Source organism: Oncorhynchus clarkii, chromosome 17 (assembly GCF_045791955.1).
Source record: "Oncorhynchus clarkii lewisi isolate Uvic-CL-2024 chromosome 17, UVic_Ocla_1.0, whole genome shotgun sequence".
NCBI lineage: Eukaryota > Metazoa > Chordata > Actinopteri > Salmoniformes > Salmonidae > Oncorhynchus > Oncorhynchus clarkii.
Genome location: NC_092163.1, coordinates 26403969 through 26425270, shown reverse-complemented (window position 1 = coordinate 26425270; position 21302 = coordinate 26403969). Strand labels below are relative to the sequence as shown.

Below are 21302 nucleotides of genomic sequence, written 5' to 3'. Positions count from 1 at the left end.
TAGGTAAGACAAGTATCTTTTACAAAACTTTGGACGATTTATGAATGGGATAGTAATTGCAGTGGTTTGTTACTGTGTCACATTCTCTTATCTGCATTCCCCCCAAAAATATGAAAATGCCATCTTAGTTCTGGTTACAGGGCAATTGAAAACATCCTCACAGAATTCAAGCTCTTGGTAAGGAGGCATTTGAAATCAAGTAAAATTGAAATCTACTACCTACTACCCATAAATGGCCTACTACCCATACATGGCAGTAAATGCATCGGGAATAATATACGTTCATATAGAACATTTGAAACAAAACCAAGCCATTCTATATGCAGTAAAGCTGTGCTGGGGTATGTTTTTCTCTTCTTCCTTGTAACACCAACACATCTTTTGTCTTTTATTTATAAGTAGACTGATCCCGCCACTAAATCAACTGGATCTACTAAGAAATCTGAAGAGCAAGTCGGGACTGTCATTCAGGTCAGAAACTAAATCTGAATTCATCATTCATGGAAAATATAGTGTGCTACTATATCTATAAAAATTATAGCATCAATACTACTATATCAGATTTGACAGATTATTGACAATATAATGTACTCTGTGTGTGTGTGTGTGTGTGTCTTTTGTGTTTCCTGACCAAACAGGAAGGAACCCCAACCGGAGTCCTCCCCAAGGTCAGTATCAAAACATAATTTTACAACGAGGTCAAAATAATCTATTTCACTCATCTCCAACCCAAATTTCTGGTCAGTTCCAAAGTCGACACTGAACCTGAAGACTGTTCAAAACAGTCACCAACGTTGAGAGTACCAGACATGTCACTGAGGTGACCAACACTCGACCAAACAAGTCCTACTCTTTCTAGTTTATCACATATGGACTATTTCACGGTTATATGGTCAGGTGCAGCAAAGAATAACATAAGAAAGCGTTAGCTGGCCCAGAATAGAGCAGCACACCTTGCCCTTCACTGTACTTAGTGGGTTCATATCAACACTATACAAATTTAACGCAACGCACAATGTTACAGTGCGTTCACACCTCTTGACTTTTTCCACATTTTGTTGTGTTACAGCTTGAATTGAAAATGGATTAAAATTAGATTTTTTTTTATCACACACATTACCCCATAATGTCAAAGTGGAAGTATGTTTTTCAAAACATTAACAAATGAATAAAAATGTAAAGCTGAAATAACTTGAGTCAAGTATTCAACCCATTGTTGTGGCAAGCCTAAATAAGTTCAAGAGTAAAAATGTGTTTAACAAGTCGCATAATAAGTTGCACTGACTCACGCTGTGTGCGATAATAGTGATTAACATGATTTTTGAATGACTTTCGCATCTCTGTACCCCACACAAACAATTATCGGTGAGGTCCATCAGTCGAGCAGTGAATTTCCAACACAGATTCAACCTCAAAGACCAGGGAGATTTTCCAATGCCTCGCGAAGAAGGGCACTTATTGGTAGTAAAAATTTAAAAAGCGGACATTGAATATCCCTTTGAGCATGGTGAAGTTATTAATTACAGTCGTGGCCAAATATTTTGAGAATGACACAAATATTAATTCACACAAAGTTTTCTGCTTCAGTGTCTTTAGACATTTTTGTCAGATGTTACTATGGAATACTTTTATTGACAATTTCATGAAATTGATGCAAAGAGTCAATATTTGCAGTGTTGACCCTTCTTTTTCAAGACCTCTGCAATCCGCTGATGGCAGCCCATTCTTGCATAATCAATGTTTGGAGTTTGTCTTAATTTGTGGGTTTTTGTTTGTCCACCCGCCTCTTGAGGACTGACCACAAGTTCTCAATGGGATTAAGGTCTGGGCCACTTAGTTATCACTTTTAGTTTCACTTTTGCCTTATGGCAAGGTGCTCCATTATGCTGGAAAAGGCATTGTTCGTCACCAAACTGTTCCTGGATGGTTGGGAGAAGTTGCTCTCAGAGGATGTGTTGGTACCAATCTTTATTCATGGCTGTGTTCTTAGGCAAAATTGTGAGCCCACTCCCTTGACTGAGAAGCAACCCCACACTTGAATGGTCTCAGGATGCTTTACTGTTGGCATGACACAGGACTGAGGGTAGCACTCACCTTGTCTTCTCCGGACAAGCTTTTTTCCAGATGCCCCAAACAATCGGAAAGGGGATTCATCAGAGAAAATGACTTTACCCCAGTCCTCAGAAGTCCAATCCCAGTACCTTTTGCAGAATATCAGTCTGTCCCTGATGTTTTTCCTGGAGAGAAGTGGCTTCTTTGCTACCCTTCTTGACACCATGCCATCCTCCAAAAGTCTTTCCCTCACTGTGCGTGCAGATGCACTCACACCTGCCTGCTGCCATTCTTGAGCAAGCTCTGTACTGGTGGTGCCCCGATCCCACAGCTGAATCGACTTTAGGAGACGGTCCTGGCGCTTGCTGGACTTTCTTGGGCGACCTGAAGCCTTCTTCTCAGCAGTTGAACCGCTCTCCTTGAAGTTCTTGATGATCCAATAAATGGTTGATTCAGGTGCAATCTTACTGGCAGCAATATCCTTGTCTGTGAAGCCCCCTTTTTGTGCAAAGCAATGATGACGGCACGTTTCCTTGCTTGACAGAGGAAGAACAATGATTTCAAGCACCACCCACCCTCCTTTTGAAGCTTCCGGTCTGTTATTCGAACTCAATCAGTATGACAGAGTCATCTCCAGCCTTGTCCTCATCAACACTCACACCTGTGTTAACAAGAGAATCACTGACATGATATCAGCTGGTCCTTTTGTGGCAGGGCTGAAATGCAGTGGAAATGTTTTTGGGGGATTCAGTTCGTTTGCATGGCAAAAAGGGACTTTGCAATTAATTGCAATTCATCTGATCACTCTTTATAACATTCTGGAGTATATGCAAATGTCCATCATACAAACTGAGGCAGCAGACTTTGTGAAAATTAATATTTGTGTCATTCTCAACTTTTGGCCACGACTGTACACTTTGGATGGCGTATCAATACATAGAGTCACTACAAAGATACAGGAGTCCTTAACTCAGTTGCCAGAGAGGAAGGAAACCTTTTGTCATGAATACAAAGTGTTATGTTTGTGGCAAATCCAATACAACACATTACTGAGTACCACTCATATTTCCAAGCATAGTGGTTGCTTTATCATGTTATCGGTATGCTTGTAATCGTTAAGGACAGGCACATTTTTCAGGATGAATAGAAACGTAATAGAGCCAAGATCAGGCAAATTCCTAAAGGAAAACCTGGTAAAGTCTGCTTTCCACGAGACAATGGGCGATGTATTCACCTTTCAGCAGGACAATGACCTAAAACACGAGGCCAAATCTACACGAGTTACTTAAGAAGAATGTTGGCCATGTTACAGTTTTGACTTAAATCTACTTTGAAATCTATTGCAAGACCTGAAAATGGTTGTCTAGCAATGATCAACAACCATTTTGACAGAGCTTGAAGAATGTTCACAATCCAGGTGTGGAAAACTCTTAGAAATGTACCCAGAAAGACTCATAGATGTAATCACTTCTAAAAGTGCTTCTACAAAGTATTGACTCAGGGGTGTGAATACTTATGTAAATGAGATATTTCTGTATTTAATTTTCAATACATGTGCAAAAATGTTTTTGTAGATGGGAGAATGTTTTTTCTCAATTTAATCCATTTGGAATTCAGGCTGTAACACAACAAAATGTGGAATAAGTCAAGGGGTATGAACACTTTCTGAATTCTTTTTATATAGAGACATGGTCACATGGAACTCCCATCTCATTTTACAATCTGCAAAATGAGCTTTAAAAAACAAATAAAACAGTACCACTTGACCCACGCCTCTCCCCGCTCTGACCTAAATAACTTGTTTGTATATACAGTGCACCCCTTAACTTTTAACCACATTTTGTTACATTACATCCTATTCTAAAATGTATTTTATATTTTTTTGCCCTTCTCAATCTGCACACAATACCCCATAATGACAAAGCGAAGACATGTTTAGAAATTTTTGCAAATGTATTGCAAAGAAAAAACAGAAATAGCTTATTTGCATATGTTTTCAGACCCTTTGCTATGAGACTTGAAATTGAGCTCAGGTGGATCATGTTTCCATTGAACATGGTTGATGTTTCTACAACTTGCACACACCTGTCTATATAATGTCCCACAGTTGACTGTGCATGTCAGAGCAAAACCCAAGCCATGAGGTCGAAGGAAAAGCTCCGAGATGGGATTGTGTCAAGGCGCAGATTTGGGGAAGGGTACCAAAAGAATTCTGCAGCATTGGAGATCCCCCAAAACACAGTGGCCTCCATCATTCATAAATAGAAGAAGTTTGGAACCACCAAGACCCTTCCTAGAGCTGGCCGCCTGGCCAAACTGAGCAATCGGGGGAGAAGGGCCTTGGTCAGGGAGGTGACCAAGAACCCGATGGTCACTGACAGAGCTCCAGAGGTCCTCTGAGGAGATGGGAGAACCTTCCAGAAGGACAACCATCTTTGCAGCACTTCACCAATCAGGCCTTTATGGTAGAGTGGCCAGACGGAAGCCCCTCCTCAGTAGAAGGCACATGAAAGCCTGCTTGTAGTTTGCCATAAGGCACCTAAAGGACTCTCAGACCATGAGAAACAAGGTTCTCTGGTCAGCTGAAACCAAGATTGAACTCTTTGGCCTGAATACCAAGCGTCACATCTGGAGGAAATCTGGCACCATCCCTATGGAGAAGCATGGTTGTGGCAGCATCATGCTGTGGGGATGTTTTTCAGCGACAGGGACGGGGAGAATAGTCAGGTTTGAGGAAATGATGAACAGGGTCAAAGTACAGAGAGATCCTTGACGAAAACCTGCTTCAGAGTGCTCAGGACCTCCAGATTGTGGCAAAGGTTCACCTTCCAACAGGAAAACAACCCTAAGAACACAGCCAAGTCGATGCAGGAGTGGTTTCGGGACAAGTCTCTGAATGTCCTTGAGTGGCCCAGCCAGAGCCTGGACTTGAACCTGATCTAACATCTCTGGAGAGACCTGAAAATAGCTGTGCAGCGACACTCCCCATCCAACCTGACAGAGTTTGAGAGGATCTGCAGAGAAGAATGGGAGAAACTCCCATACTCAAGAAGACTTGAGGCTGTAATCGCTGCCACAGGTGCTTCAACAAAGGGACTGAATACTTATGTAAATGTGATATATATATACAGTATTTTGTTTTTGTTTTATATATTTGTGATAATTTCAAAACCTGCTTTTGCTTTGTCATTATGTGGTATTGTGTGTAGATTGATGAGGGGAAAATAAACAATTTAATACATTTTAGAATAATGCTGTTATGTAGCAAAATATAGAACAAGTCAAGGGGTCTGAATACTTTCCGACTGCATTGTAGATGTTGAAATGTATATATGCAGAATGGTATGCTGATGTGTGTGATATAGATATGTATGCTGATATGTACGCTACCGTTCAAAAGTTTGGGGTCACTTAGAAATGTTGTCGTTTTTGAAAGAAAAGCAACATTTTTAGGCGTACAGAGGCCCATTATCAACAACCATCACTCCTGTGTTCCAATGGCACATTGTGTTAACTAATCCAAGTTTATAATTTTAAAAGGCTAATTGATCATTACAAAACCATTTTGCAATTATGTTAGCACACCTGAAAACTGTTGTACTGATAATAAAAAAAACAACTAAAACTGGCCTTCTTTAGACTAGTTGAGTATCTGGAGCATCAGCATTTGTGGGTTCGATTACAGGCTCAAAATGGCCAGAAACAAAGTACTTTCTTCTGAAACTCGTCAGTCGATTCTTGTTCTGAGAAATTAAAGCTATTCCATGCGAGAAATTGCCAAGAAACTGAACATCTCGTACAACGCTGTGTACTTCTCCCTTCACAGAAGAGCGCAAACTGGCTTTAACCAGAATAGAAAGAGGTTTGGGAGGACAAATACATTTGAGTGTCTAGTTTGAGATACAGACGCCTCACAAGTCCTCAACTGGCAGCTTCATTAAATAGTACCCGCAAAACACCAGTCTCAACATCAATAGCGAAGAGGTCCTCTCATGAACTCGTGGCCATGCTCATAAGCAGTGCACATACTTACTCAGGAGATTTAGTCATACGGTCACCACTATGTTGAGCTTGTGAGTGTGAAAAGGCCTGGGTAAGGTGTTTGTGTTTTAGACAAGTCCAATAAAATGAGATTTATTGAAAGGCATATTTTAACTGATTACTTACTGCCAAGTAATTAGAGTAACTTGTCTGTTGTGGTACTCCGACAATATTCAGTTGGGGCTGAGTGAATGCAATACCAAAACATTGTACGGCTAGTAAACCACTAAACTTTGCAACATCAATAGCATCTGATTACCATAACTGCAAGTTGGTAAATAAAGATCTGCATGAATACACAGAACAAAACTGACCTGTATTGATTGAGTGGCGATCACATGACATCTCCTCTCAACGTCTCTTGATCCCCTGACCCCTCCAGTCAGAAGGTCAGCCTGAAGGAGCGTGTTTTCTCCAGTCCCCGGAGCTCAGGGACCAAAGGGAAAGGTTCACCCCAGGGCCCCAGTGGACAAGGCAGCCAGGGTCAAGGCCAAGGCCAACCCATTCACAGGTCCCCCAGCGCCGACAACAGCAATGAAGACAGCCCCAACAAAGTGCCCAAGAGCTGGAGTTTCGGAGAACGCAGCCGGGCACGTCAAGCCTTCCGCATTAAGGGCGCCGCCTCGCGCCAAAACTCGGAAGGTAGGAGTATCTTTACACAGTGTGTTCTGTGGTACTTGATATGTTGAGTTCCATCTAGCTTTTGAATGATGTGTTATTCTTTGTGGCTTTAGTGTTGCAATGTCATCCAAGCGGCCGTCTTGGAAATTAGTTTGTTGTGTGGTGTGATGTGCTGTGCTGTGAGAGTTCAAATTGCATGTTGTGTTATGTGCTGTATCTATTGTGGCCCTGTTCTTTCCCGGGTGTCACACTTTTTTGTCTATTATCTGTGGTATCTTTGTTACCTTTCTGTTTGGTTCATTTGAAACAGACCTGGAACAGTACAATTAGAGAAAGACATACAGTGTGGTGATTATGTTCTGCTGATGTCGTTGATGTTTTAAAGTGACAGAGACAAGTTATAACAATGGTCATAATGCCACTTAATGCTATCATAAGGATTTGGTTGGCTACATTACTCTGACTATAACAGGTTATAACAAACCTTTGAACTGATGATGACAGTGTAAAAACGGCTGTCCTCTATATAGCTCTATAAAACAGTTTCATGACGAACTCATGAGTTCTCATTACCTGTCTTATAACAATCCTAGTGGTAGTATATTCTGAGCATTGTCACCACCCCTCAAAGTATTTAGATGTTCAAGTCTTAAAGTGTTTAAGTGTTACTGTTAATTAAGCATAGATGTTAATCATGAAGTAAACAGCATGGCAGCATATGCTTGCCCTACACGAGGCAGTTCTGTTAAACATGTCCGGTCTGTTTTATGTGTCTGTGTTCATGCAATTGTTGCTCTCGATGGCGTTTTCTCTGTACGTTGACAGAAAACAATCATTTGATGCACGCTAGGCAAAACGCAATCCTCATCGATTCCTTTTCGTTTCTCTATTTGACGGTGTGCTAAAGTGCTGATTGAGATGCAGGATGAAGAATTCAGACAGAAGAGCTCACCAGGTCAGGCAAACAGAGATGCGTGTTTCAACATCCACGATCAACACACCGTTAAGCAATATAGAAAGGGATTTATTACCTCATGCTATATGCTATCATGTTTTGTTTTTGGTTTGGTGTGCATTTTGGGCTGATTTCCCAGACACAGAAGCCCAGTCTCTGACTAAAAAGCATGCTCAATGAAGAATCTCCATTTTTAAAGTGTCTTCCAGTCCAGGATTAGGCTTGATCTGTGTCTGAAAACCCAGCCCATGTTTGGAATTAGTTTTTTTTTATTTGTTCCATTTGGCAAACAGCTGTAAAGACGTTAGAATATAGTACAGGATAACGTCTATTTTTATTTGCTCGCAATGGCATCACCTTCCTGTTGTCTGTTTGATTTACTTTGTTTTTGAATATGATAACATCATCATAAACCATGTACTGTCAATACTAATCACCAGAACTCATGCGAGTAATCAGATTTAGACATATTTTTCTAATTTCCTGTCCAAATTCTCCCAAAGTGTCTAAATGTATTGTGTAGCTCAGTGGTTCCCAAACTTTTCTATTGTCCTGTACCCCTTCAAACATTCAACCTCCAGCTGCGTACCTCCTCTAGCACCAGGGTCAGCGCACTCTCAAATGTTGTTTTTTTGCCATCATTGTAAGCCTGCCACACACACACTATACAATACCTTTATTAAACATAATAATGAGTGTGAGTTTTTATCACAACCCGGCTCGTGAGAAGTGACAAAGAGCTCTTATAGGTCCAGAGCACAAATAATAATCAATAATTGTGCTCTTTATTTAACCATCTTACATTAAAAAAAAACGTATTTGTTAATTGAAAATTGTGAATAACTCACCACAGGTTAATGAAAAGGGTGTGCTGGAAAGGATGCACATAACTCTGCAATGTTGGGTTGTATTGGAGAGAGTCTCAGTCTTAAATCATTTTTCACACACGGTCTGTGTCTGTATTTAGTTTTCATGCTAGTGAGGGCCGAGAATCCACTCTCACATAGGTACGTGGTTGCAAAGGGCATCGGTGTCTTAACAGCGCGATTTGCCAAGGCAGGATACTCTGAGCGCAGCCCTGTCCAGAAATCTGGCAGTGGCTTCTAATTAAACTCAATTTTCACAGAACAGCTTGTTGCAATTTTGATGAGGCTCTCTTGTTCAGATATCGGTAAGTGTACTAGAGGCAGGGCATGAAAGGGATAACGAATCCAGTTGTTTGTGTCATCCGTTTCAGGAAAGTACCTGTGTAATTGCGCACCCAACTCACTCAGGTGCTTCGCTATATCACATTTGACATTGTCCGTAAGCTTGAGCTCATTTGCACACAAAATTATGTAAACAATGATGTAAACATCTGTGTGTTGTCCTTGTTAGTGCAGACAGAGAGAGCTCCAACTTCTTAACCATAGCCTCAATTTTGTCCCGCACATTGAAGATAGTTGCGGAGAGTCCCTGTAATCCTAGATTCAGATCATTCAGGCAAGAAAAAATATCACCCAGATAGGCCAGTCGTGTGAGAAACTCATCATCATGCAAGCGGTCCCAAGTGGCATCGGGAGCAACTGCTTGCACGCACGTTACCACTCCACTATGTCTCCTTGTCATATCTTTTGCGCCATCAGTACAGATGCCAACACATCTTGACCACCAAAGTCCATTTGATGTCACAAAGCTGTCCAATATCCTCTCCTGTTGTCCTGGTTTCCAGTGGTTTGCAGAAGAGGATGCCTTCCTTAATTAACCCCCCATAAACATAAAGGACATATACCAGGAGCTGTGCCAGGCCCGCCAAGTCTGTTGACTCATCCAGCTGTAACGCATATAATTCACTGGCTTATATGCAAAGCAGTAATTGTTTCAAAACATCTCCTGCCATGTCACTGATGCGTCGTGAAACAGTGTTGTTTGATGAAGATATTGTCTCTATAGTTTTTTGGGCCTTTTCCCCCAGCAGTTTCCCAGCCATATCCACGGCAGCAGGAAGAATGAAGTCCTCCACAATAGCATGGGGCTTGCCTGTCTGTAATGGGTGCGTACTGGCGGCAGAGAAGTCAGACGCAGGAGAGCAAAAACTGTGTTTCCAACGGCGCAGTTTAATAATTAAAACAGGTAACGAGTGGAGGACAGAGGAGCCCCTTAAAAAAGAAGTTACAGGTCTGTGAGAGCCAGAAATCTTGCTTGTTTGTAGGTGACCAAATACTTATTTTCCACCATAATTTGCAAATAAATTCATTAAAAATCCTACAATGTGATTTTCTGGATTTTATTTCCTCATTTTGTCTGTCATAGTTGAACTGTACCTATGATGAAAATTACAGGCCTCTCTCATCTTTTTAAGTAGGAGAACTTGCACAATTGGTGGCTGACTAAATACTTTTTTGCCCCACTGTTTGTAGAATTACTGATGCCAGCATTGGATGTGCTCATGGAAGCAGAACAACTTGTGTCGTCGACAGTGATAGTAGCAGTACTACCAGTAGAGCTGGTATGTCTCTATGGACGCGGGCCTTACTTTTTTTTACCCATTTATCAATTTTCGAGCAAAAGGAATGAGCAGCAGCTATGTTTGGCTACATACGGATTTCCCACGAGAGAGTAACGGTTAATTTGATTGGATGTTAATTATTTGACTAGGCTACCTGTATTTGACATTGTGTTGTTATTTCGGCTGAAAACTAGATGGTTTAATTTTATTTTTGGCAGTGAAAAAAGGCTACTCAGGCGAGAGAGAAAAAACTCACCCAAGTGTATAGCCCCGTTGGAAAATATAAATGGACTGTTTGAAAATGTGAATAAAAATAAAACATTTTTTGTTTTTTTGTTTAAAAAAAGAAAATAATTGTGAATCACATTTTTACTTGGTGTACCCCTGATGTACCCCTGGGGGGTTAGGGAATACCTGGTGTAGCTCAATAAAGTTACTTTATTTGTGCCCTGGTCCTATAAGAGCTCTTTGTCACTTCTCACGAGCCGGGTTGTGATAAAAACTCACACTCATTCTTCTGTTTAATAAAGGTATCGTATAGTGTGTGTGTGGCAGGCTTACAATGATGGCAAAAAACAACATTTAAGAGTGCGCTGACCTTGGTGCTAGAGGAGGTACACAGCTGGAGGTTGAATGTTTGAAGGGTTATGGGACTATAAAAGTTTGGGAACCATTGAGCTACACAATACATTTTAGACACTGGGAGGATTTGGACATGAAATGAGAGAAATCTGTCTAAATTTTGATCAACCAGATCAAAATAACGCTAAATGATGCTTAAAACAATTTTCTAAAGTTATTATATGGAGTTAAATTAGTGCCAAAAACCGAGTGTGCATGTAATCAGTGTTGTGCACATATCAGTCTCTCATTGATTTCAGTCTCATGCCATTAGCTGATAACTGTTGCAAAATTATTTGGCTAAATTACAGCAATCATTTAATAGCATGGTTAAGGTATCATCTCAACCTCAGTAACAAGCCTTAACAATCTGTCAGTTTATAGTAATGACTGTTACTGACCTCTGTTGATATGTCTGTTACGTCATGATAATTATTAGCTTGGTAAAACAGCAATTCATTTTGGATTCCCAGGCTAGTAAAAAAAAATACAAAAAATTGATAGGACTCAAGTTAACTGTTACATTTCAGTTAGCCTGACAACGATGCCTCTATAACACGATCATGACAAATTTTAGTGTCAAAATGATGACATAAAGCCTGTCACGATATGTCATTACCATTTTGCAAAGTGACATAACACTTACAAAGCGAGAACTGTAAGACATTTTAATCTGATTGTATGTTTCGACACTTCATAATGCCATCTGGGCTTACATGTAATGGCATACTGTAGCAGGCCTTATACCACTTCTATGGCAGCCTTATGAAGGCATTATGATGCTGCATTTACTGATTTCCACTGCCTGTAACTCTAATGCAGCAACCCGTTGTGACTTGGGAGGAATCCTCAACTGCACACCTTTGGAAAACAAAAGATCCGACATGCTTACATGTTACAAAGTGCAGTTGTGAGAGACCTACTGATCATTTATCACAAAACCTACAAATATGTTTCATAGCTGTAACACTGTTCAAGTATGTGACATTAGATTGATCCATCCTTTGGGGAAATACTTTTGCATATATACTGATTTGGCACTATTTGACTATTGTACAATTTATCACATCTTGTCATATCTGAGCATTGGAATGAATTCAAATCTGACAAATATACCAATGTGTATACTTGTAAATAAGTTGGCTGCTTTACAGAGTTGCTGCTTTAGCCTCATTTTGATACTGTGTCAGTTGGGTCATGTTCATATGAAGCCTTAGCTTAAACGGCTTTGGAACCTTGTTTTCAGAGTGACATTTTAATTGAGTTTGCGTGGTAACTTATTTTAACATCCCGATGCAAATTTCCACAGCTTTGTCACTGGTTGCTGCATGACAGTGTAGGGTTTTCACTGTCAAATGACCATTGTCACAACATTCCTTTTCACAATTTTGCTTTAGAAACAGTGACTGCAACTAGTATGAAAATCTTGGTAACACTTTCTGTGAATGCCCTAATCATGAGGAAATGTAAGCGCCTAAGTTTTGCATTATAATGGATTTTGCGTATTTCTTAAGGGGTTATTAAATCCTGTTGCAGCAGTCCTTTCTTCTTCAGTCCATTCCACTAATTACTGTCCCAAACTACATTTGATGCCCATCATTTTTTACTCATCACCCTTCCCTTTCACGATGCAGATCTGGCCAATACCCCTGCTGTCCATATTGCATTGTACCTTCAGAGAGATTCTGTAATACATGACAAGATACCCACTGAGACAACTGAATATCACCACTGCCCTCGGGTTCTTTACATCATGATATTGTATATAATTTCCTAATAAGCCTGGTTTTTGGTGATTGTATTATGATTTTATCCCACAATTTAACCAGGTTTATTTTATTGTCTTTTCCTTCTCCTCTCCACCTCCTTTGCAGCAATTGAGGGGTTAATCAGTAAGAAACAAATCCCATGTCTGCTTGGGGGATGGCCACCAGATCAAAATGAATAAAAACAAGTGTTTATATGATTGAAGCAATATAATGCATGCCCAACTGTAGACCCATTCCATGAGCACAGTAATGGGTGGGCCCCATCATTTTCATAATAGCCCACTCCAACTACAAGCAAGCAGCCCGAAAGCCATGCACTCAACTCAAAATGGCTGCCGCTGTTGCATTCTAACCTGCATGAAGGAAGCTGTCTGATCTGTCAGTTGGCCTTCGGCGCCCACTAAGGGTCTTTTAAGCACAGCACTATAGAACCGTGACACTAGATCCCCTCCCCTAAAAATGGAAGCCATGTTGGGGAAGACGTGATGCAGTTTCACGGCTCTGTATTTTGGCATTAGGCGCACAATGTTTTTTGTCTGTTGGAGTGAAACTGGGATAGGTCAATGCTGTGGCCCAAAATTATTGACACCTTCAGGCAAGTTCAAGCTCTTTATATGTCAATACAGATATCTACCTCAAATTTCTTGAGCTCAGAGTTCACATACTTGAGCTCATAGACATACTTGATTATGCTGGATACACATACTACATACACTAGATACACAGAACTAAAGATGAACAAAGCCTCTTGCACACCATAAACCATTATGGTCTTGAAAAGGGAGAAATCCTTACCATCTCAAATACAACACCAACATTGAAATATATAGGGAAAGATTTACTCAGCCTTGTCACCAGTCTGAACCTCCTATTTCTCTGATGCAAATTGCTGCCGACTTGAGTCTGGCCTTTAGATCCCAAAAATAGAAAAGCAACTATTACAATAATTGAAAGTTAAATGTGTGACTGCACAAGCCAATATCCAAACTCATTCTGTGCTCCCCCCTGCCAGTCAAATTTACAATAAATCCAGTGACTCAGCCACACATAAAAAAGTTTGATATTGAAAGGAGAATATTTTATGCCAAATATAATGAATTATATACAGTAGGACCGGTTTACAGTGTTACACTGTTTCCATTATTAAGTTTACTTTCAAGATATAGCTAGATATATTGATTGCGGAGTTAGCTGTCCTGCTATGGCTTGTATATAGATGCTTATTGAACATCCATGTTTTGTACTGTTACGTCTCTGCATTGAACCTCATATAGGCACATAGTCCCCCTTCTGCCATAATAGGCATTCAGCAGTTTTGAAATACTGTATCCCACTCTGAATAGGCCTACACCTTGAACTCAAGTGTCTCAAACTGCAGATTGACTAGGCTGTGGTCCACTGCAGTGGCCTGTCTGCTGACTGTCTCAGTGTCATGCACAACGATGCTAGCTGCTAGCGTAGCTTAAGATAAGAGCACACTGGCTTCGACACGCCACGTCACGCCTCCGTATTTAATATTTTTGGGCCACAGTAGTCAGGTGAAGCCATTAACCTCAGAAACGTGTACCGCTATGTCCCCCCCTCCCCCTCCCCCTCTACCTCTTTCCTTTTCCTTATCCTGCATCAGCCAATGAGATGAACCGACACTGCCATTAACCTGCCCTCAATTCGACGCACAATCCCACACTGTAACCCTGGGCTGTGCAAGTTAATAGCCGTGCCTTCGCTTGGTTCCTTGCAGACTGACATCCTTAAAGACTGAATGAGTCGAGGTTAGGGGAGAGTGCAGGTGACAGTTCAGTGTTTCCATCCGCCCCATGCCACAGGAACACGCTAACACCGGAGCTCTCGTGTGCTTGTTGTGTTTCGTAGAAGCCAGCCTCCCTGGAGAGGACATAGCAGACGACAATAAGAGCTGCCACTGTGAGTTTGTCCCTCAGGACCTAACTCCCGGACTCAAGGTCACTATCAGGTCCATTTGGTAAGCCAAGACAAGTTTTGTCTTTCAGAGTGAGTCTGGGTCAGGTCAATCTCTATTTCTCATTATCTGTATGATTTATTTTACCCAGCGCTGGTATATTCAAGTTTGGGATATTCTTATCAACCTCCTGCTCTTCAATCTCAATCTGGGGAAATCGGTTTACACTGTTATACAGACATGTCAAAAGTTGAATTGAGATATCTCATGGCCCACATAGTTGTCCCCAACCCAATATAATGATCGATGAAATGTCCCATTAAAATATCCTATTGAGGTTGTGTTCATATCGCAAACGTCTCTCTCCTCAGCATTATGAGGTTCATGGTCTCCAAGAGGAAGTTCAAAGAGAGCCTGCGGCCGTATGACGTGATGGATGTCATAGAGCAGTATTCAGCCGGCCACTTGGACATGCTGGCCCGCATCAAAAATCTCCAGTCCAGGCAAGATACTCTCCCTCTTATTCTCTCTCTCTTATTTCCTATCTCACTCTGAGACCTGTATTGATTGCGTATGTCTTCACACCGCAGGGGTAATACTGGGTGGAAGCACCTTTTGAAACAATTGCAACTGTGAATCATTTTGAAAAGATTCTACCAACCTTCACAGTACATCAAAATTGCTCAAGCTCAGTACATTTAGATGGGAATCATTGATGGACAGCAATATTCAAACCACGTCTCCGATTTTCAAGCAGATTTAAGTCAGAACTCAGACTGAACCACTCACGAACAATCAATACCTCATGGAAAGCCATTCAAAGGTTTGGCATTAAAATATGTGTAATTGTCCTGCTATTTTAACTCTATCCCAGGGTTAGGTTTTCAGAAGACTACGGTGGGTTTTTTTTCTAACTTTTTACCTGTGCTTTGCTACTTTCAAATTTCTTCTGATCCTGACAACCTTCCCAGTCAATTGGACTGAAATAGGTGCCGGTACTATTTTGACTGCTATTATGATTGTCTGTGTATTTCATATCCTCAAATAGTTAAAATACTGTCAGTTCCACAAGCATTTGGCTACACCTGCAATAACACCGCTAAAACACGTGAAGGGGACCAATAACACCGCTAAAACACGTGAAGGGGACCAATAACACCGCTAAAACACGTGAAGGGGACCAATAACACCGCTAAAACACGTGAAGGGGACCAATAACACCGCTAAAACACGTGAAGGGGACCAATAACACCGCTAAAACACGTGAAGGGGACCAATAACATCGCTAAAACACGTGAAGGGGACCAATAACATCGCTAAAACACGTGAAGGGGACCAATAACATCGCTAAAACACGTGAAGGGGACCAATAACATTTGATTTGATTTGAATGCTAAAGACACACCAGAATGGCTTTGCCAGAGGTTTTGAGTGTTCCTGAGTGTTCCACAGGGGCGTGGGCGTGGGTGGGCAAAGGCCCAACCAATCAGATTAAGCAAAGAAAATACATATAAAAAATATAAATTATTTTGCTCTACTTGTCAGTGTTATTTGTATTTTTTACCAGGAGCTCACCGGAACTGAGTACCTTGTTCTTCTGCTTGACTTCTTGCACCTCCTATAGAATATTAGCTCAAAAGTATTGAGGAGTTTCTGCACCTAAATATAAACGGTACAGACACCTATTTCAGTCCAAGTCAAGCACTAGCCTAAACATGCACAGCAGTGGGATAGGGGTGGGGAAACAAAAAGGGATATGTATTGACAATAATAATACTAAATTGTATTTGGCAGATGCCTTTCAGGACACGCAAGGACTTCTTTCATAAAATCTAGTGCTGTACTTAAAATCTATTTAATTTAGGGCTATGTATTGAATTTGAAGTATGCTTGATTATTTACCTGGAAAAAAACAGTAAAAGGAAGTTGTTAAAAAACACTATAATCTTATCAATTTCAAAATAATGGGTGGGTTCACTTCGCACTGATACAATATGCAGTAAACAGTAGCTATCACTGTGTAGGCTAGGCTACACTGTGTAGGCTACTCACCGTTAGCTTGTTAGCTAAATGTCCAAACAAAGCTCACTGTTAAACATTTTAAAAGGATGTTGAAGAATTTGCGAAGTTACGTGATATCAGTGATTTTACCATGAAGGCCCTCCAGTCCCCCTCTATATCGATCACTGATTGCATTGATCTAATCGAGGGCCTTAAAGACAGTGTCAGAATAATCAGAGACCATGATCAGCATCCCAAAGGCCAGCATCCCATCGCCTCTTCACTGTTGACGTTGAGACTGGTGTTTAAGGAAGCTGCCAGTTTAGGACATGTGAGGCATCTGTTTCTCAAACTAGACACTCTAATATACTTGTCCTCTTGCTCAGTTGTGCACCAGGGCCTCCCACTCCTCTTTCTATTCTGGTTAGAGCCATTTTGCGCTGTTCTGTGAAGGGGGTAGTACACAGTGTTGTACGAGATCTTCAGTTTCTTGGCAATTTATCGCATGGAATAGCATTCATTTCTCAGAACAAGAATAGACTGATGAGTTTTGGAAGAAAGTTCTTTGTTTCTGACCATTTTGAGCCTGTAATCGAAACCACAAATGCTGATGCTCCAGATACTCAACTAGTCTAAAGAAGGCCAGCACAGTTTTCAGCTGTGCTAACATAATTGCAAAATGGTTTTCTGATGATCAGTTAGCCTTTTAAAATGATAAACTTGGATTAGCTAACACAGCATGCCATTGGAACACAGGAGTGATGGTTGCTGAAAATGGGCCTCTGTACGCCTATGTAGATATTCCATAAAGAATCTGCCGTTTCCAGCTGCAATAGTCATTTAGGACATTAACAATGTCTACACTGTATTTCTGATCAAGTTGAAGTAATTTTAATGGACATTTTTTTTTTGCTTTTCATTCAAAAATAAGGACATTTCTAAGTGACCCCAACTTTTTTGAACAGTAGTGTAATTACAAAAAATGTGTAGACAATCACATGTACTGTATGATGCGTGGGAATACTTTGAAACAGATTTCCAAAATGAAATCAATTTTCTGGTGTTTTACTGTCTTTTATGTCCAACAATAAAAAATATTCAGGGGCCAAATAAAATACTGTTACTTTTACTTAACCAGGTAAGTTACTGAGAACACATTCTCTTTTTATAATAACAACCTAAAATAATTATACTTGAGTCAGTGCCATGCTTTGCTGTCACACAATTCATAGCTAAATTCAATTCCTTAAACCTATTGTTGACTATGTTATGATAGTCTGTCAATCAAATATTCCTAAACCAAATGGCATGTTGTTAATGGCGTGAGCAAACAACAGCCCCTGTTGGCTGGAATCATTGGATGATTTATAATTCATGATATTCCTGAGTCCCACCCACATCACTGGATAGGCTACTGTACCTCAAATAATTACAAGAAAATATCAACTCACAATACGGATGATGATTCAGTGACGATAAGTGGTTATTTCAATGAAACGTTGATGTAGTCTGTTTCTTTCTAACTGTCCCGTATGCATGTTAATACAACTCTTATCAAGTCAATTAGCATTTGGCCTGACCTGCTTCATGCATATTTTATGATGTTAAGAGACTTACCATAAAGGGTCCAATGTCCAGAGACACAACCCTGATAACCATGACAAAGCTCATTTTCCATGAGGTTGTTCTTACCAAGTGAACCCAGACATGTTTTTGTTGTTGCAATTATGGAGTTGTGAGTTTTGTTCCCCCAAAGGTCAGAACGCATTGAATCTGAATTCAACGTCTATACGCATTACACAACAATAGTAAGTGTCTGTCCACCATGGATGACACAAGGCGAGATCTTGAGCATTCAGTCTCATCTCAGGGGCATCGTTGTCAAATAAGTACAATATATGTTGTGAGTTTACAAATGGTACCACATATATGTAAATATATTCCTACTTAGAAGATGAAAAAAAAATACTTTAAAATCTCCTCACTTTCTTAATATGATGGCTTCACTGTCATATCATACAGCTACAGTATAGTGGCCAATTTAATTTACCAAATGAAAACAGCAATTTGCTGTTTTACTATTGGCAAATATGTCTGGAATATATTTTCACTTATTTGTCCTTGTCTTTTGTCTCCTGGTTCTGTTGTTTTGGTTTCGTTCATTTGATGTGTGCCTGTCGGACTGGTCCTTGTTGCGCCGTCATCCTGCATTGTGCTGGTGTCTTCTCTATTCACTTTGCCAGGATAGATATGATTGTTGGTCCCCCTGGACCCTCAACTCCCCGCCATAAGAAGTATTCAACTGATGGACCCAAAGAGTCACCAAAAAACTCTCCTAGGTTAGGCCTCACCAGACTACATCTCTCTCATCAAGAGCTTATCCCATAGTTCATTATCGATTCTCTTGACAAGCAACGAGAAACCTTTTTTTGTCTCGGCCTACTGTGACAGCGTGTGACTAGTTGTGTCTATATCGCAATGTGATGCAGTGACTTGATCAAAGTAGCAAGCATCTTGCAGAAATTATTCAGTTATTCTCAGCAAATAATCACTCAAACTCAGTGATTCATAGTCTCTTTGACGCCCTTTGAGTGCTGATCAGCTTTATATACGTGTGTATACACATACACTGAATGTACAAAACATTAGGAACACTTTCCTAAAATTGAGTTGCACCTGCTTTTACCTTCAGAACAGCCCAATTCGTTAGGGCATGCACTATACAAGGTGTAGAAAGCTGATGTTGACTCCAATGTTTCCCACAGTTGTGTTAAGTTGGCTGGATGTCCTTTGGGTAGTGGACCATTCTTGATACACACAGGAAACTGTTGAGTTTGAAAAACCCAGCAGCATTGCAGTTCTTCACACACTCAAACCGGTGCGCCTTGCACCTACTAGCATACAATGTTCAAAGGCACTTAAATCTTTAGTCTTGCCCATTTACCCTCTGAATGGCACACATACACAATCCATGTGTCAATTGTCTCAAGACTTAACAATAATTTTTTAACCCTTCATCTACACTGATTTGAAGTGGATTTAACAAGTGACATCAATAAGGGGACATAGTTTCCACCTGGATTCACCTGGTCAGTCTGTCATGGAAAGAGCAGATGTTCCTGATGTTTTGTGCACTCGGTGTATCGAACACGTAAAATTCCTATTTTTCTTGCACTATACTGTGACAATCGAACTAGAGAATTAATGGAAAGTACAATTAAAGTAAAAGAAGACTAACATGGTTTATCCAATAGTTAAGAATATGGTAAATGCTCCTGTAGGACATAGGAGAAGTGAAGCTCATGGGTAAGTAGTCAAGTCATGTAGCCGAGCAAAAAAGGGTTGCGCTGCAGATGTAAAAATGTCTTTATAAATACATTTGATTAATTGATATTGCCTGCAACACATTGACAATGTGAAGGGCTTATATGTAAAGATAGCAAAATTCATTTACAGCCTATGACCTGTGAGGTGCCTATGAACAATACAGTAAATTCTTCGGTTTTGGATGCATGTTGGCATGAAGTGTATTGAAGCATGCCACATGATGCACAATCAACATTTTAGAAGTTGCATATTTTTCTAATCTTGGCCGATTCGGATGTTTGCAAAATTGGTAAGCATGTTTTGCCTGACCATGGAGCCGTTCTGTGAATATTTTTTTTCTAGGATATTGCTCTCTTATTCAGATGTTTAAAATGTCTAGTTCAGTGCCAACTCTCTTATAAATAGGCCTCAGTCAGTTTTCAATCTTGCATAGATGTTATGGATGGTTTTTATACGGTTCATGGTGCTTTACAACCTGGTCTCAGAGCATTTAGTATTATTCTGTATGTAAATCCGGAACACTCCGTTTAGTATAATATGTTACGTTTGTCTGGTATGTATTAATCTGTGGATGTGCATCATCCATTTCGTATGATATGTTGCGAATGACAATTTGTTTTATGTGTTACAATTTTCTAAATGTACAATATGTTACGAATTTGCAAACTTACATGTTACCAATTCCAATTTGTTGTAGCTACATTAGCTACCTGACTAATGTTAGCTAGGCTAGAGGTTAGGGTTAAGTTTAGTAGTTAGGAGTTAGGTTCAAGGGTTAAAATTAGGGTTAGCTAAAAGGGTCATGGTTAGGCTTAGGGGAAGGGTTAACTAAAATGTAAATAGTTGCAAAGTATCTAAAAAGTATTAACGTTAGCTAGTTTAACAATAAACAGTGCCAACAATGCCACAGTGCTGGGAGCTAACCAACCATGTTCAATGTTAGCTAGCTAACATTAGGCTCTAACTAGAACAGCACACAGATCTGGGAAAAGAATGTCAGCTAGGGAGCCAGCCAGCTAACGTTAGCTAGCTAGCTAACAGTACACTTTAGCTTAAGACATATAGCTTGCTAGCTAGGTAAACAATGTACCTAGTTAGGTAAACAAAGTGTAAGTTCACACACGTCACAAAACGTTAACTAACGAGCCAGCCAGCTAACGTTAGCTAGTCAAACAACAATGCCACAGTGCTGGAAGATAACTAACCATATTCAATGTTAGCTAGCTAACATTAGGCTCTAACTAGAACAGCAAGCGTCTCTGGGAAAAATAATAATAACATCAGCTAGGGAGCCAGCCAGCTAATGTTAGCTCTAAATTAAACCCCTTTCTGTCAAAATTAGAAAACGTGTAATATCTGAAAATGTCATGTTAGCTAGCTATCGCTAGACTATCTTACCTGTATACATCATTGTGCATGGATGCGTCTCCCTGTCAGGAATGCCATGCCACGGTTGCCCTTAGTTTGAAGATGAAATCTGGAGACAGGTGTTTCCTCCATCTCTTTCGC

The 21302-nt window shown here is 40.3% G+C and overlaps 1 protein-coding gene across 1 annotated transcript in view; it reads left to right on the top strand.

The window, feature by feature from the left end:
• The window catches only part of LOC139369696 (potassium voltage-gated channel, KQT-like subfamily, member 2b), a 75896-nt gene that overhangs the window by 52368 nt on the left and 2226 nt on the right, over window positions 1–21302 (top strand). The window contains exons 9-14 of the mRNA XM_071108953.1: window positions 400–471; window positions 639–668; window positions 6476–6735; window positions 14420–14528; window positions 14837–14968; window positions 18710–18805. Of these exons, the coding sequence (XP_070965054.1) occupies window positions 400–471; window positions 639–668; window positions 6476–6735; window positions 14420–14528; window positions 14837–14968; window positions 18710–18805 (699 nt within the window). The remainder of the gene's footprint in view (window positions 1–399; window positions 472–638; window positions 669–6475; window positions 6736–14419; window positions 14529–14836; window positions 14969–18709; window positions 18806–21302) is intronic.